This window comes from Piliocolobus tephrosceles, chromosome 19 (genome assembly GCF_002776525.5).
Source record: "Piliocolobus tephrosceles isolate RC106 chromosome 19, ASM277652v3, whole genome shotgun sequence".
Taxonomy (NCBI): domain Eukaryota; kingdom Metazoa; phylum Chordata; class Mammalia; order Primates; family Cercopithecidae; genus Piliocolobus; species Piliocolobus tephrosceles.
This window is the reverse complement of record NC_045452.1, coordinates 1,675,793-1,693,486: the sequence shown is the minus strand read 5'-3', so window position 1 is coordinate 1,693,486 and position 17,694 is coordinate 1,675,793. Positions and strand designations below refer to the sequence as shown.

Here is a 17,694-nt window from a genome sequence, read left to right as displayed (position 1 = left end):
AAAAAAAAAAAAAAAAAAAAAAAAAAAAAGGAAGCATTGAAAAGCAGAAGGAGGGGTGTGCAGAGCCTGGATGTGGGCGTGGTGTGAGCAGAGGGTTCAGGGAACAGAATTGTGGGAAGGAGGCAGCAAAGGAAGGTTAGACCATACGCGTGGAGCCTGGGTGGCTAGAGACAGTATGTGCCCTCCTAAAAGGGCATTTCTTTTGTTTTCTTTTCGATTGGCATTTTCACACATGAAAAGTGAATTTTTAAATGTGATCCTGTAGACAGTAACAAAACACTGAATACTTCTTTTTTTCAGGGGGACAAGATCTGGGTCTGTCGCCCAGGCTGGAGTGCAGTGGCGCAGTCTCAGCTCCCTGCAACCTCCACTTCCCAGGCTCAAGCGATCCTCCCAGCTCAGCCTCCCAAGTAGTTGGAATCACAGGTGTATGCCACCATGCCAGGCTAATTTTTTAAAAACTTTTTTTGTAGAGATGGGGTTTTGCTATGTTGCCCAGGCTGGTCTTGAACTCCTGTGCTCAGCTGATCCACACGTCTCCACCTTCTGAAGTGTTGGGATTACAGGCATGAGCCACTGCCTGGCCACGCTGAATGCTTTTAAGGGGGAAAATACCGCACTGAATGTGGTATGAGGACAATTCTTCTGGAAGAATGGGTTGAGGGCGGTCAGTGAGAGGCCAATTAGGAGACACTTCACAGTAAAACAATGAAGTGGAGAGGGAGGGGTGAGAGAAAAAGCCTAGAGAACAAGGGTTTCTGGGAGAGAACTTTATAGAGAACAAAAAGGCCTGGCCTTGGTGACTGTGCAGGGCTGAAAGGCAGGTAAGAACCATGGAGCTGTCTCCGCTCTGCGGAATGAAGGATGCGAGTTAGGAATCGAAGCTGCCTGTAGGGAAGGAGAGAGATGGGGTCACGGGGGCTTCAGGAACTCGCTCCTCAGCACTGTGGGAGGGAAGTCAGCCAGCAGGCACACCGGCTTGGCGGAAAGAACCCCTCAACTGTGTAGACACCATGCTGCTGTGGTTGGCCCTGGGCTAGTCCTCCAGCGCCCAGGTGCTGCGTTGCCAGGAGTATTTCCAGACACCGAGTCCTACCTTCTCACCACTCCAGACTCTAGTTTTCAAGCGTGGAGGTGGCTAAAGATGGTTTTGGCGTGGAGTCAGAAGCAGACAGTTTTGGGAGGAAGTGGGGAGGAAGTCAGAGAGGAGGCGCGTCACCGTCAACTGATCTCACCACCCAGCAGCACTCAGAGGCTGCTCCGGCCACCCCGCCTGAATCCCACCACCAGAACTCACCTGTGGCCCACCCTGTTTTGCTAGAAGATAATGAGCTAACGGGAATGATCCATTACTTTTTGTTACTAATGAACATGTGTTCCCTTTCTTAAAGTGCTTAAAGTAAGAGAAAAAAAAAATTAGAAAATCCAGAAGGTACAGAACATTGTAAAAGGTCTTGCTGTGTTACCCAGGCTGGAGTGCAGTGGCATGATCTTGGCTCACTGCAGCCTCAACTTTCCTGGCTCAAGGGATCCTCCCACCCCAGCCTCCTGAGTTGTTGAGACTACAGGTGTGCACCATCACGCCCAGCTAATTTTTTAAAAATTATTTGTAGGCCAGGTGCGGTGGCTCACTCCTGTATCCCAGCACTTTGGGAGGCTGAGGTGAACGGACCATGAGGTCAGGAGATCAAGACCATTCTGGCTAACACAGTGAAACCCCATCTCTGCTAAAAATACAAAAAATTAGCCGGGCGTGGTGGCAGGTGCCTGTAGTCCCAGCTACTCATGAGGCTGAGGCAGGAGAATGGCATGAACCTGGGAGGCGGAGTTTGCAGTAAGCCGAGATCACGCCACTGCACTCCACTCTGGGTGACAGAGTGGGACTCTGTCTCAAAATAAAAAAAAAAAAAAATTACTTGTAGAGATGGGGTTTCGCCATGTTGCTAAGGCTTGTCGTGAACGCCTGGGCTCAAGCAATAATCCCACTTCAACCACTCAAAGTGCTGGGATTACAGGCACGCTCCATCATGCCCGGCTAATTTTTGCATTTTTAGTAGAGATGGGGTTTTACCCTGTTGTCCAGGATGGTCTGGAACTCGTCAGCCTCAAGTGATCCGCCCACCTCGGCCTCCCAAAGTGCTGGAATTACAGGCCGGAACCACTACGCCCGGCCGGAAAAGTGATTCTTAATACACTGTAACTGAGGATCACGCTGTGAACAAGACACACTATTTAGAGAAACGATACTAGCTGGTGAGCTGCAGGGAGGAGCGTGCTAGAGTTTTCCAAGCTCCCCAGATCACACCACTTTTCGCTCTTCCCATTTAAAAACGTCCCATTCCCTTGGCTGGACTCCTCTGGCTTTCCCTTCTGTGCAGCCAGTGCTAGATCACCACCGATTGTCCCCCGGGATGCCTGAGAGCTCCTAACTCAGCTCCTTGCCTTCAGCCTTATTGCCCTCAAATCCACCTTCCGGACTGCCAAGTGGGTGAAGGGGCGCGGGGGCAGTTTTGGGCCTGCTGCCTTCCCGAGGCTCTTGGGTCAGGCTCCCACTCCAGTACAACCTGCCCTGGTTTTCCTCTCCCTCATCCCTGCTTTCAACTCTTGCTTTCAGAACACGTCAGTCTTGCATCTAAGTCTTGCACATACTGTCCCCTTCACCCAGGACACTCTTTCTGCGTCCAAACCCAGTGATTTACAAATGTTCATTGGGCTCCAGCTCAGACGTCACCTCCTCCCACACGCCTTTCCGGAGTCCCCCCATTCTTGGCTAGGAGCCCGCTGCTGTTATCCCATCGAATATTCAGTTGCAGCACTTACCGCATTACATTGACACTGACTTGCTTCCCCATTAAAATTACCGGTTATTTGTGAGTTAAGACGGTCTTGAGGCCAGGCGTGGTGGCACACGCCTGTAATCCTAGCACTTTGGGAGGCCAAGGTGGGCAGATCACCTGAGGCCAGGAGTTCGAGACCAGCCCGGCCCACATGCTGAAACCCCATCTCTACTAATAGAAAAGAAATTAGCCAGGCATGGTGGCGGGTGCCTGTAATCCCAGCTACTCGGGAGGCTGAGGCAGGAGAATTGCTTGAACCCGGGAGGCGGAGGTTGCGGTGAGCCGACATCAAGCCACTGCACTCCAGCCTGGGCAACAGAGTAAAACTGTCTCAAGGAAAAAAGAAAAAAAAAGTCTCGGGGCAGTATCCTGGCCGTGGTGCAGAGGCATCCAGTAAGCATCCTTGAATCAAGGGGCCACAATGACTTCCCCGCTGACTTTGCCGTCAGACCTGTCACGACACCGCCGGCTCCACTGTAGGGCTGTGCTTCATTCTTCCTGCTGTGAGGGGCTGGGTTGGGGGCCTCAGGGTGAGGACCACGTCCCCACCTATCTCCTTTTATTAGCAGAGCAAGGGTGAGTATTCCCAGGAATGAGTCCCTCACTCTACTAGTCAGGAGCCAGTTCTTGACTTATTGCCAAGAAAATCACTTGCTTCCTGGCTTGGATGTTGCCTGGGATAGCCCACAGTCAGGGGAGGCCACTTCCTCGTGCCCACCCCTTCTGACTCTGTCCAACAAATGGGATGAGTGTCCCTGTTGATTTGCTAGAATAGTCTTTTCCTGCCAACTCTTAGCTGGATGCAGACAGACAAGACACTTACCTGCTTTCGGCAAGAACCTCTGCCTTTTCTGGAACCCAGGATACAGTCCAGATCGCTGCTGAGCTGCAGGGAGAGGTGGCTCTCAGTGCCAGCCAGCCTGGGCTGGTTTTCCCTTCTGTGGTCGGTTTCCCTCCCTCTGCATCCCCCTCATCCCTGCTGCAGGCTTCCAGACTCTCACCGCACACTGCACCTTCAAATAGGTTGGGTTTGAAGCAAAACCCAAAGAGGCTACTAGCCAGTCAAGCCACGCTGTACCTCCCCAGGTGGCAAGCAGGTTGCTGTTTACTTGGTTGCTAATATGACTCGGACAAAAGTCCAGGCTGGGAAAAGATTTTAACAAGGCAGCTTGCGGGTGAGGGGAGATTCACCGCCCACTGAGAGACCTGGAAGCCAGGGAGGAAGACAAACACTGAAAATCAATGCAATGCAAACACTTCTGCAAGACATTTGGTGCCAGAAGCAAATCTCTGCTTCTCAGTCTCATGCACTTTTCTTACTGCTGATAACCGGCTATTTCAATGATCCTGGGAGGCACCCTCCCTGCAGGAATACATTTTCCGTTCATTTTTTTTTTTTTTTTTTGAGACGGAGTCTCACTCTGCCACCCAGGCTGGAGTGCAGTGGCCGGATCTCAGCTCATTGCAAGCTCCGCCTCCCGGGTTTCCGCCATTCTCCTGCCTTAGCCTCTGGAGTAGCTGGGACTACAGACGCCCACCACCTCGCCCGGCTAGTTTTTTGTATGTTTTTAGTAGAGACGGGGTTTCACCGTGTTAGCCAGGATGGTCTCGATCTCCTGACCTCGTGATCAGCCCGCCTCGGCCTCCCAAAGTGCTGGGATTACAGGCTTGAGCCACCGCGCCCGGCCTTTCCGTTCATTTTGTATTTGTATTTTGTTAGGGGCTATCATGTGCTCAGCTGCAGAAGGGCTGCAATGTAGTTTTGGCACATTCTCCACTCTTAAGAATGTTACAAGTGTAAGAAGAAGAGGGCCGGGCGTGGTGGCTCATGCCTGTAATCCCAGCACTTTGGGAGGCCGAGGCGGGTGGATCACGAGGTCACGAGATCGAGACCATCCTGGCTAACATGGTGAAACCCCGCCTCTACTAAAAGTACAAAAAATTACCCAGGCGTGGTGGCGGGTGCCTGTAGTCCCAGCTGTTTGGGAGGCTGAGGCAGGAGAATGGTGTGAACTCAGGAGGAGGAGCTTGCAGTGAGCTAAGATTGTGCCACTGCACTCCAGCCTGAGGAACAAGAGCGAGGCTCCATCTCAAACAAAGACAGCCTGCTCACAGAAGGGAAGAGGTGCAAATGGTTTCTGTGACGATTCTGTAGGGCTTGGCAGGTGATTAAACATGTCAGAGGCGGGCATCAGATCTGAAGCACGCATCAGCAGGAGGAAGATACATTATCCCCCCACTGAGTGTTAAAAGTAGGGGGTAAGAAGACAGGGGAGGGAAGAGAAGTTTGGCAGCTGACATGAGCTTAAAGTGGCAGTTGCAGATGAGGGGGTTACAGTAGGCACCAGAAACAGCGGTGCGGTGCTGTGTCACACCTACAAGCATGGCTCAAAAAAAGAGAGATGGGCGTTGGTGAGGATGTAGAGCAATTGGAACCCTTGTGCATTGCTGGTGAGAATGTGAAACAGGGCAGCCATGGTGGAAGACAGTATGGCAGGTCCTCAAGGAAGTAAACACAGAGGCCAGGTGCGGCGGCTCACGCCTGTAATCCTTGTGCTTTTGGAGGCTGAGGGGGGAGGATCACTAGAACCTGGGAGTTTGAGATCAGCCTGGGCAACATCCAAGACCCCATCTCTTTTTTTGTTTTTCTGAGATGGAGTTTCACTCTTGTTGCCCACGCTGGAGTACAATGGCACGATCTTGGCTCACCACAACCTCCGCCTCCCGGGTTCAAGCGATTCTCCTGCCTCAGCCTCCCGAGAAGCTGGGATTACAGGCATGTGCCACCACGCCCGGCTTATTTTGTGCTTTTAGTAGAGATGGGGTTTCTCCATGTTTGTCATGCTGGTCCCGACCTCAGGTGATCTGCCTGCCTCAGCCTCCCAAAGTGCTGGGATTACAGGTGTGAGCCAACACACCTGTCCAAAAATTTTTTAAAAAATTAGTCAAAAAAACCCCAAACAAAAAATTAGCGAGGCGCAGTGGTGTGTGTAGTTCTAGCTACCTGGGAGGTTGAGGAAGGAGGATCACCTGAGCCCCAGGGTTGGAGGCTGCAGGGAGCTATGATCGTACCACTGCACTTCAACTTGGCAAGACCTTATTTCTATTAAAAAATAGAAAACTTGGCAGGGCACAGTGGCTCATGCCTATAATCCCAGCACTTTGGGAGGCCAAGGAGGGCGGGCGGATCACGAGGTCAGAAGATCAAGACCATCCTGGCCAACATTGTGAAACCCTGTCTCTACTAAAAATACAAAAATTAGCTGGGCGGGGACTGCTGAGTGCAGTGGCGTGATCTCAGCTCACTGCAATCTCCACCTCCTGGGTTCAAGTGATTCTCCAACCTCAGCCTCCCAAGTAGCTGGGATTACAGGCGCCTGCCACCACGCCTGGCTAATTTTTATATTTTCTGTAGAGATGGGGTTTCACCACGTTGGCCAGGTTGGTCTTGAACTCCTGACTTCAAGTGATCCACCTGCCTTGGTCTCCCAAAGTGCTGGGATTACAGGTGTGAGCCCCTGTGCATGGCAAGGGTCAGCGTTTAACAGGGCAGAGTTTTAGCTGCAAATGTTCTGGAGATGGAGGGTGGATCGTGATGGCTGCACATCAATATGAATGTACTAAACGATGCTGAGATGCGTACTTCCAATGATACATTCTCTGTTACATTTTACCACGGCAAAAAGGCAAGAAAGCTGGGTAATGAAGCTAGTAAGGTTACATTTAAACACAAATGGGCAGCAATAGGGTGTGAGGGGGAGAGGTTAGTATTAATGTGACATATAATCAAAGGCTAGGAAAGGACTTTTAAAACATTAGGCAAACTATGGGAAATAAAGTCTGGAAATTACATTGTAAATCATTTTAGTAATACAAAATTTGGAACAGTGGCAAATAAATCCAATGGACAAAACAACAGCAGCAGGCAACATCCAACAGGCATTTGGAAGAGGGTGGTCACAGTATGGCAAAGAAACGTGAATTAAAGACAGAATTGAGTCTGCACAGTGACAAATCAGGCTGCGGAGGCAGAAAAAAGATCATCCCCAGGGAGGGCTCCTAGGCTCAAGTGATCCACCCACCTCAGCCTCCTGAGTAGCCGGGACCACAGGTGCACACCATCAACCTGCCTAATTAAAAAAACATTTTTTTTTTTTTTTGAGGTGGGGCCTCATTATGTTTCCTTGGCCTTTTTTTTTTTTTTTTTTTTTGAGGTGGGGTCTTGCTCTCTGTCCCCCAGGCTGGAGTGCAGTGGCACAATCTTGGCTCACTACAACCTCCATCTCCTGGGTTCAAGCGATTCTCCCGCCTCGGCCTCCTGAATAGCTGGGACTACAGGCGCCCACCACCTCGCCCGGCTGATTTTTTTATTTTTAGTAGAGACGGGGTTTCACCGTGTTAGCCAGGATGGTCTTGATCTCCTGACCTCATGATCTGCCCGCCTCGGCCTTCAAAGTGCTAGGATTATAGGTGTGAGCCACTGTGCCCGGTCAACTTAAGTCCTTTAAAACATTTTTTTTACATTATATAAACTGTTTTCTTTCTTTTTTCTATGCTATGCCTCGGATTTGAAGATGTTCAGCTCAGACTGCCTGCATCTAAGGACCAAAATGTAAATGTCAGGGCCATTCTTCCACGTCAGTTTGCATCAGAACCATGCAAGTTTCATCTGTTGCTAGTTATAAGAGAGACCTTCAGTTTAAGGTCTTAGGTGGGATGCCAAAATTTGCATTTCTAGCAAGTTCCCAGATGATGGCCATGCTACACTACGAACATCACAAAAGATCATGTGAGTGAGAATGATCGGAGCAGGCTGAGGGAGTGGGGAGAGGAACACCGTCACTTCTCCCAAGCTGCAGTTTCTGCAGATCTATGCTGCCTTTGGGAAATGTTTAGTATCACACCGGACATAATTACCTGTGCTGCATTTTCTGAATTATGCAGTTTTCATCTTAGCTTAGAGTGGAGCCAGGGCAAAAGAGGAATTCAAGTTGGAACAAGGAGTCCGAGAAGACGCGACTGCTGGACAGAACAAGCGATGAAGCCAGTCCCCAAAGTGATGAGCCCGCAGCTCTATCCAAATTAAATGGGCTGAGAACACCAACACGCCACCCTCCTGGTACAACTGCATTGCAGGGAGGAAACAAAAACATCTTTCCTTCATCTTCTATCTCAGCTACGCAGTGCTCTCTTTCTAGCACCTCACTAGAGTCCAGTTTTTCTGTATTCTGTATTCACAATACAGGTTTATTATGAACCCTGAGCAGAGGCTATTTTTCTCCCTTTTGGTTTCTTAGTAACTAGGCAAAGTACAAGGCTCACGGTGGGTATTAATAAATACTTACTGAAAACTTGCCTGTGAGTCGATGTTCATCTCAGTTGTCGAGGCACTCACGGGCCAGGCTGCACTTGGCTTTTCTCACTGCCTACTCAATTCCTTCTCAAAGCAAAACCCGCGGATATATCCAAGGAACTGGCTTCACTGCTTTTAAAAATTCTGTCCGGCTTTAACTGGCTAGAATAGGGCTCCTCATCCTTGTCATAGGCTGTCCACAATCCAAATCCAGGACTCTAGGAGCATGTCATGCTCTCCCGAACCTGCAGAAGTCTCAAGGGCACCTGAATTGATATGCATGTCATGGATGTAGAAGGCGACCGGGATTTCAGCACACAATAGCCAAATTTGGGGATTTTCCAGATGCCTTCGCCTTCTTGGCTAGTATTTTGCAGTCCATTTTGCACTGAAGGGTTTTTATAAGATTGCTTAAGGCAACTAGGGAAGTGAGCCTTGCTAGCAGAAAGGGGGCCAAAACAGATGCACAGAGGTCCCTTAGAAGTCCAAGGGTACACCATGAGGCCAGGGAAACATCTGCAGGGTCAATGTAGAGAAATCAACAGCAGTTGTGGGGAGGACAGTGAAGGCGGCGGCTGCTGCTGGGCCATCCAGGAGAGGGCCCATGATGCCTCTTGCATAACAACTGCATGACATAGGCCATTCACCTTCCAGGAAGATTCCAGGGTAAAGATCAGCCCCAAAATAGCCCGTCTGGGTGGTTATTTTCTCAATTCTGTCAGTAGCACTCTCAGAGAACACAGAGTACAGCAAAACGGAGCCCACAAAGCGGCTGATAAAACTTGGGCTGCCTTTTCTTCCAGTAACACGAATTGGTTTAGAAACAAAAGACGTTGATCTTTAACGAGAGGCACCTACGGATGTCTCCAAACGTCAAAATAGAAAGTTGATCAGAACTTTTGAGACTAATCTACAGTAACAATGTATAGCTTCCTGTCCCCCTAAATCTTGCCGGACTAGCTTCTATGCTTATTTTAAGTAAGCTCACTGTGTAGGATTATCTGTGTAAGCTATGTTACCCAGGGCGCTTAACAAGTGTGAAATAATAACAATTCCAAAAATACAGTCACATTTACACTGCGTACTACACTGTTTTAAAACAGGAAACCAGTGGAAGATGCTAACTTTTGGTGTGTGTGTGTGTGTGTGTGTGTGTATATATATATTGAGACTGAGTCACTATTTTGCTCAGGCTGCTCTTGAAACCCTGGGCTGAATCAATCCTCCTGCCTCAGCCTCCCAAAGTGCTGAGATTATAGACATGAGCCACTGCAGCCAGAATGTTTTTTCTTCTGTTGTTGTTGAGACAGAGTCTCACTCTGTCACCCAGCCTGGAGTGCAGTGGCGTCATCTCGGCTCACTGCAAGCTCCACCTCCCGGGTTCACACCATTCTGCTGCGTCAGCCTCCTGAGTAGCTGGGACTACAGGCACCTGCCACCATGCCTGGCTAATTTTTTAAATTTTTAGTAGAAACGAGAGGTTTCACCGTGTTAGCCAGGATGGTCTTGATCTCCCGACTTCGTGATCCAACAGCCTTGGCCTCCCAAAGTGCTGGGATTACAAGCTTGAGCCACCGTGCCCAACCTTGGTATATATGTTTGTGGCTGGTTTTAGTCGGAAGAAGATAAATCTGCAAGCACTCTAACTGGCTAAGCTCCTTATAAAAAACAAAGGCCAGGCACAGTGGCTCACGCCTGTAATTCCTCGCATTTCGGGAGGCTGAGGCAGGCGGACCACTTAGCTCAGGTCTAGAGCAGCCTGGGCAACACGGTGAGATAAAAAATTAGCTGGGTGTGGTGGGGTGCCCCTGTAGTCCCAGCTGCTTGGGAGGCTGTGGTGGGAGGACTGCTTGAGCCCGGGAGGTTGAGGTTGCAGTGAGCTGAGACCATGCCACTGTAACCAGCCTGGGCAACAGAGTGAAATGCTGTCTCAAGACACATTAAAGCCTATCAATAGCTAAATCTGTCGAAAAAACATTCTGGCCTGTTTGGTGAGGAATTCATGTCACGGTAGGAGGGCATCTGGAAGTTAGGAACCCAAGTTTGCATGCATTTTAAGGGTGTGCTACTGATATGCACAGGGAGTAGATCTGCTAATGCCATCTCAGCCACTGAGGCAGCTGGACTGGGCTCTAGGAAAGCTGACAGGACAGTGAAGGAAGCCAGGCCAGAGTGGTGCTCTTCCCACCCACTGGGAGAATCCATTGAAATGCACAATTTGAGTAGCATCATATCTGATCTGGGGTTTACTAGTGGGTTCTTTTCTTTTTTTTTTTTTTTTGACAGTCTCACACTCTTGCTCAGGCTGGAGTGCAGTGGTATGATCTCTGCTCACTGCAACCCCTGCATTCTGGGTTTAAGCAACTCTCCTGCTTCAGCTTCCTAAGTAGGTGAGATTACAAGCCTGCGCCACCACGCCCAGCTAATTCTTGTATTTTTAGTAGAGACGGTTTCACCAGGCTGGTCTCGAACTCCTGACATCAAGTGAGCCACGGTGCCCAGCCTGATTTTTCACTTTAAAGTTGATTTTTGTTTTGTTTCAGAAATTATACTGAAATGCAACTACTAAACAAGAAAGTATGGTTGGCATAAAATGTTTTATCGGAGAAACACTTTTCATGGGAGAATAACTGAACAGTTTTAAAACAGTAGCAGGATTAAAGGCTCAAAAATTTGTTAGCCAGTAACAACAGAGTATCAGTGCGGACAATCAGACACCAAACAACTGGAGGGTACAAGGAGAGTGGACAGACGACTGCCTAGAAAGGGACAGCCCTAAGCATGGGTTTGGAAATGGGTACTACCTGTGGTTAAATTCTTATGGAATGAGGATTACTTACACAGCCAATTACAGATGATCCTCGACTTCCAATGGGGTCACCTCCAGATAAACCCATCATGGGTTGAAAATATTGTCCGTTGAAAATGCACTGCATCCACCTAACCCACCGAACACCACAGCTTAGCCTGCCTTCAGCGCGCTCAGCAAACTTAAGCTAGCCCACACTTGAGCCGCCGTTTTTATTTTTTTTTTGAGATGGAGTCTTGCTCTGTCGCTCAGGCTTGACAGTGCAGTGGCACAATCTTGGCTCACTGCAACCTCCGCATCCCAGGTTCCAGCGATTGTCTTGCCTCAGCCTCCCGAGTAGCTGGGATTACAGGCACCCACCACCACGCCCAGCTAATTTTGTGTTTTTAGCAGAGGCAGGGTTTTGCCATGTTGGCCAGGCTGGTCTCGAGCTCCTGAACTCAGGTGATCCGCCTGCCTCGGCCTCCCAGGGTGCTGGGATGACAGGTGTGAGCCACCATCACACCTGGCCACACCTCTTTTATAATAAAGTGTTGAATATGTCATGGAGTTTACTGAATACCGTACAGAAAGTGAAAGAGAATGGTTGTACGAATACTCAAAGTACAGTTTCTTCCGAATGTGTCTCACTTTCGAAAACTCCCAAGTTGAATGATCATTAAACCGGGACGGTCTGCATTTAAGGACAAAACAGGAGTTTTGGTATCTGAAGACTACAGCTAATTTCTAGGAATGTAGCTACTTTCGATCTGTTCTCCCAGTAACTGGAAATAAAACATAAACGACCTTGGCAGGTAGAAAATTGCGTGCTCGCTTAGGCTGGAGCTCCCACTTCTGGCCATGTGTGCGCACAGCGGGCTCCAGGCTGCAGCTGCCCCACTGCGCCCCTGTACACTCCTTTCCCACCCCAGGCACCGCACAGCCTGGAAGGGGAGACGTCGTGCACCTCCGGTGTAGTACCTTCTGAAAGCAGACACCTTTACCGGTGAGATGCTGAGGGCCAGGCCAGGTTTGCGAGGATCAGCTGTGAGGAATGTTTTATCCCTGACGTGGTTTAGAACTGCCCGTCCGTATATGACTGTTTTGAAGTTCTCTGGAACCATATTCCTTTCTCACGTGCACAGGACCCGTGCCCCGCCTCCATGGATTCTTGATGCATGAGAATGGACACGAGGGATGGCATTTTAGCCGGTGGCCTTGTGGCCTAGTTCCTGCCTTTGTCCTGATGAAGTCTGGGTTTGCCCTGATGTGGAAATGACACATGGACAGACACACCACACACACAGAGGAGCCTTGCTATTTTAAGAATGTACTTTATACAAAATAACCAGTTCATATGGAAATAAATCTACAGACCTCCAAGGATCAAAAAGCTTTTTAAAAAGTTCTTTTAAAAAAATTATCCAACACACAATATTGAACTAACTATTGAGGTAAGTGTCGCTCTCAGTGAAACAGGGAATCAGCAGACCACGACAAAATATACACAATATAAAAATAAATAGCATTCCCCTTTCCAGTACTGGCCAGAAGGTTCACACGGCTTCTGTTTTTGCAGCAGAGCAGAGGCTCCGGACACTGTGTGCCAAGGTTGGTGGAGACTGACCTGGGCCCCAGGAGCTGTGCACAAGGCAGGAGAGTGAGGTGCCTGAGCCCTGGCTAGGGAAGGGAAAGGAAGGGGCCGCATGGTTTCTTGAACGGGGGTCAACATTTCAATAAGTTATGCAATATCCATGCCCCTGTTCCCATCCCACCCACCCCCTTCAAAAAACACATGCAGGACAATCAGCTGCTCGTCAGCCGTTCTGACGTTAGAGTTCAGTCAGTCCTCTCATGCAGGACAAGAGGGAGAAACTAGGTAAGAAAAGGTCAAGCCAAGCCCGAACAGTCCCTCCAAACGTCTGTCTAGCACAAAGTGGGATCAACATCCAGCCTGGAGGCAAAGCCTGTGTCCCAGCTTCACGTGAAAAACGAAGGCCGGGCGCGGTGGCTCACGCCTGTAATCCCAGCACTTTGGGAGGCCGAGGCGGGTGGATCACCTGAGGTCAGGAGTTTGAGACCAGCCTGGCCAACATGGTGAAACCCCATCTCTACTAAACATACAAAAATTCGCTGGGCATGGTGGCACACACCTGTAGTCCCAGCTACTTGGGAGGTTGAGGCAGGAGAATCCCTTGAACCTGGGAGGCGGCGGTTGCAGTGAGCCGAGATCACGTCATTGCACTCCTGCCTGGGGGACGACAGCAAGACTTCGTCTCAAAAAAAGAAAAAAAGAAAAATGGGACGCAGTAACATTCACCCAAACGCTGCTGTCCCAAGGGGAAAGTGCGCAAGGCTCGGTGTCCTATGGCTGCATGGCACAGAGTCCAACCCGCCAAAAAAGAAATGGGGAGCCCAGCTTTTTCTCACGCAGCAAATGGCGATCACATTCTTTGTGCCTATGCAGTGATGTGAGCCCACGAATAAAAGCCTCTGCATTCTCAACCGAAATAAGAAGTATCCTGACTGACGCTATTGTCCGGAGAGTTACCTGTGGAGACACCACACCCCAGGAACCCCAGAATCCGGCAGCACACGGCTCACTAATACATGGGACTGATTTCTGCAATGCGGGTCCATGAAGAATCTGCAGAGGGTGAACTGACTGACAGACAAACAAGGGCAACAATGCTAGAAAACCGTCAGCCTTTCTTTGCTATGAAAACCGAGGTTCTCGTCAAGCATGTTGGGATTCTGACACTGTTGAACTGTCCTTACCTTGCGACTGTAGGATTAAGCCTTCCTGTGAAATTTCAAATCAGGTCTTAAGAGCAATGTAGTATTTACAGATTTGAACTTCCATTAAAAAAAAATGTGAACCAAGAGGTATGGATTGCAAGCTTGTTTCTGACAGCTGTGGTGACTGCAACACTGGGATTCTGTGGGCCTGGGAAGGCCGTGAACACATCCTTTGCCAGCAGTAGGAATCAGCAAAAATAATCTAGTAACTATACAGCAGAGAAAAGGCATGGGATAACGACACCAAATGCTTAGTCACAAGAAGCACTTTCAAGGGACAAGCCAGAGTAAATCGACATTTAAAGCTGAGGTTTGACTGAACTGAGGGGCACAAACTGCAGATCTTCAGGTTTTCATTAAGCCTAACGAAGAGGAGCATGACGAGGCCTGCCTTTCCAGAGCATCTGGCCTGGGCTCAGTAAGAAGATACGAACTGTTGGTAAGCAGCTCATGTGTGCGACCAGGTAAACTAAACCCATCTGATGAAGGCTGGTGATGTAGGAGAGGCAGAGGTGGCATGGAAAGTTACGTCAATAAGAATCCTGCAGGGGTTGTTCTTATTTATTCTCCACGTGCATTCACTGTAACAAATTTTAGTCAATAGCTCCTCCTACCTTTTAAGTGAGGGGAAAAAGTAGCTGAATTAAAAACTACTTTTTAATTCTGAGGGGAAAACAAATCTAGAATCTTCCCAAGAAGCTCATCTTTTCTTTCTCTTGGGCCTTGGGGACACAAGTTTCTATTAACAACTTATTAACAACTTAAATAAAGGCGAGTCATGGGTGTTAAATCAAAGAGGTGCGATGCTATTTTCCATTCTCCGTGATCTCAGCCATCCCCGTCCTCTTGGGGACCACTGAGAGCCGGCATACCGACAAGGTGACAGCGACCCACAGGTTGAAATGTCCTTCTAGCTTGAGAGCAAACCTTTTCAGGACACCTTACACACTACTTTCTCATTATAACATATCACATAACCATCATTTTCCTAATGGAGAGGATGGCAAATGCATTTGCATCTGCTTTAAGACACTGCATCTGCTTAAGACACTTGGAAAGAGAAGTGCTAGAGGAGGAAGAAAAGGTGAGAAAAAGATCCTGCTTGAGGATGGGTGGACTAGGGGTTCACAGCAGCTCACGGTCATGTGGATTTCTGTAACCTGGCAGCTCCAGGCAGCTTATAGCAGATCCGCACTTCAGAGACCTGTGAAAGCTCAGAACACTCCCTGGACAAAGGACGAAGCACTAGTACCTGCAATGCAAGGACACCTGCCCACACGGGATGCAGGAAGGCTGACAATTCTGCGGCTGCTGTTGCTCCTGTTCACAGTGTTATAATTTAATACAGTAGTTCTATTTCCTATTGCTCTTCTTTAATATTTTCTGTCTAAAACCAAGAAGGGAGATTAAGGATAAAGGGATTTACTGACTTTTCCTGTATAGTTCACAGCACTGCTCTAGGAACAGCTGATTGGGGCGGTCACTGGGAGAGGGAGGAGACAGGATTACCTGGAACAGTGCGCACACAGCTGCTCGAGGACCACGAGGGCAGAAGAGGGCACTAGCCCAAATGCTGCTCACAGCCACTCCCACCCAGGCCCCTGGGGTAGTCACGGGGAGAGGCCCACGGTGACAGTGCTCCTGTTAGGGAGAAGTGAGAGGCCTCTGATTCAAACCAGCATTATCAGGAAAAGAGAAAAGCTGTCAGTGGCCAGATTCTCTGGGCCTAGACCAGGGCTAACCAGCTCCAAACTAGCTGTTTTTTTCCCTCCTGCCTGCTTCTGCACACACACAGAAACTGCAGTAGTAACGCTCCATGTTAGCGGATACTAGCTACAGGGCAGACCCATCCGAAAACCTTCCGTCCTCTTCACTCTTCTAAACCACGTTACGCCAGTGATAGGTTTCTAACAAGAATTAGGATCCAGTGAGAACACAGGCTCAAAACTCAATCCACTTGCAAATACGTCAAATTTAAAAGTAAAACCTCTGAGAGGCATCTGTGTTCCCTACTCAACTCTCAAATCTGCCTGAGCCCTAGGCAACACCACCAGGCCAAGCGTTTGCGTATGGATATGAACTTCCGTCATCCTGGAACTGGTGTCTTGGATTTCATTTCTCTGTATCACAGATGCTTCTGATCAGCTTCCTTTTCCACGGACAGCGTTATGTTTAGCAAACTGTAAACATGACAGTTCCGTGTTTCACTAGGAATCCTGGAATTGGAGGGAAAAACTCTACTGGCCCCTCCCACAGTTTAATTTATAAGAAACTAGGGCAGATTAATATTTCGTAGAGGCTCTTCTACTGTCCCAAAAGCATGCTTAAAAATATGCTACTCTTTACAAAGACCTGTAATTTCAGTATTTTCCTTAGTTTTTTCTTTTGTGGGATATTCAAAAGTTTTAAAACGTGGGTCCTAACTTTGGTGACCTCTCAGCTAAAACCAAACACAGAATGCTAATGAGGGAGAATCCAGTGTAATTCAATTCTACAGCTGTAATAAAGTAATTTAATACTGTAAAATGGTTTCCTATCACAGACACAACAAATAATTCCAAGAACTTGTTCTTGATAGCTATTTAAATCACCATGACTGATTTTACCGTGATTCACTTAAAACGAATAAAAACTATATATACTGAAAAATTCCTAAAGTCAAACTGTAAATCTATAGAATACATTTTTCCTATTCAAACCTGTGCAATTCTTTATTGATACTAAAATATACAAACCTGAGTAGTCACTTCCACAAAATGTGATTCGTGCCAGAAAGCTGTGTGTGGTGCCTTCTAGATCACAGTCCTGACAGGGAGGTCTGTGATGAGGACGATTCATCTTCTAATATGTGAAACACTCTAGATCCCAATTCCTGATACTGGTTTACAACTATTCGGTAGGGCTGGTGGTAAAATCAGGAAGGGACACCACTTTCTCAAATCCAGGATTTGGGCCACCAGCGTGAGAGAGCAGCCTGTCTTCCGGGCTGAAGCTTCTAGTCGTCTCCTGAGAGCACTCTGCCTCCAACAGAGACACCAGCACCAGCAGGTGGTTAGGGGACAGGTGTTTTCTCTCAGGCCGACTGGAAGGAAGGAAGGCCTTTAGCTATCCTGAAGGCTGGCTGGCAACTAAGGAAACACAGTGACATATTACAAGATCAAACTTTTCCTACCCTCATCTCCAGCTCCCAGAAGTATTCAGTGTGACATGATTGTAAACAGATAAAAATCACTCCAGTGCTGTGTGCCCACCAGTTAGGACCCCCATTTCTTCCGCATCCCCACCCACCCTTCCCACTTTATGTACAATACATTCACCACCAACAAAAATTATTTTAAAAGGCAACATGAAAATTCTGTAAACTGGACCCAGCTCCAAAACCATTAATACTACGAGTAGTCCCTTCCCCAAATATATACCTGAGTTTAGCTGCTCATCAAAGTTTAAAAGCACCACTCCATTCTTGAGTATACCCCCTCCCCCAAGTTTAAAGTGATTTTCCCTGAAGAGTGTCTCAGGATTTGGAAAAGTCATCATTAACTCCACGTTCATTTGTTTTGCCTGACTGTCTCCATCAGCTGTGCAAGGGATCCCTGGACGAGGACCTTTGCAATCTGTGTGTCAGTCATCTAAGGAGTGTCCTTTTAGGGCCTGTGACTGGCTCCAGCTCAAGGATGGCACAAGTGGGTCGCCGTGAAGGGGTGGAGCAGGTGACGCGGATACAGCTGACAGGGCACTCCCCAGGTCTCCACATTCCAGTCTTCGTGTGCAGCTTTCCATTGCTTGGGGCTCATTTCCTCCTTGGACTAGCTCTGAAAGAAACAAAGACATTTTAAACAAAAACAAAAAATCGGGTTCATTGTTAAAAAAAAAAAAAAAAAGGAAAAAAAGTAAGCCCAAAGAGTGTCCAAGCTCCT

The 17,694-nt window shown here is 48.4% G+C and overlaps 2 protein-coding genes and 1 long non-coding RNA gene across 4 annotated transcripts in view; 1 reads left to right on the top strand and 2 right to left on the bottom strand.

Moving 5' to 3' along the window:
• The window catches only part of LOC111526409, a 20,960-nt gene extending 12,558 nt beyond the window's left edge, over nt 1-8,402 (bottom strand). The window contains exons 1-2 of the long non-coding RNA XR_002726355.2: nt 8,183-8,402; nt 3,661-3,723 (exon numbers count right to left, since the gene is read on the bottom strand). This is a non-coding gene — a long non-coding RNA (uncharacterized LOC111526409). The remainder of the gene's footprint in view (nt 1-3,660; nt 3,724-8,182) is intronic.
• MICAL3 (microtubule associated monooxygenase, calponin and LIM domain containing 3) overlaps nt 1-17,694 on the top strand; it is a 1,031,057-nt gene that overhangs the window by 373,965 nt on the left and 639,398 nt on the right. The window lies entirely within an intron of this gene.
• LOC111526405 (cat eye syndrome critical region protein 2) overlaps nt 17,090-17,694 on the bottom strand; it is a 193,565-nt gene continuing 192,960 nt past the window's right edge. The window contains exon 19 of one of the 2 annotated variants that reach the window (XM_023192096.2): nt 17,090-17,589. In XM_023192096.2, the coding sequence (XP_023047864.1) occupies nt 17,584-17,589 (6 nt within the window). In that variant the 3' untranslated portion in view covers nt 17,090-17,583. The remainder of the gene's footprint in view (nt 17,590-17,694) is intronic. The other variant, XM_023192097.2, reaches the window with a different exon arrangement.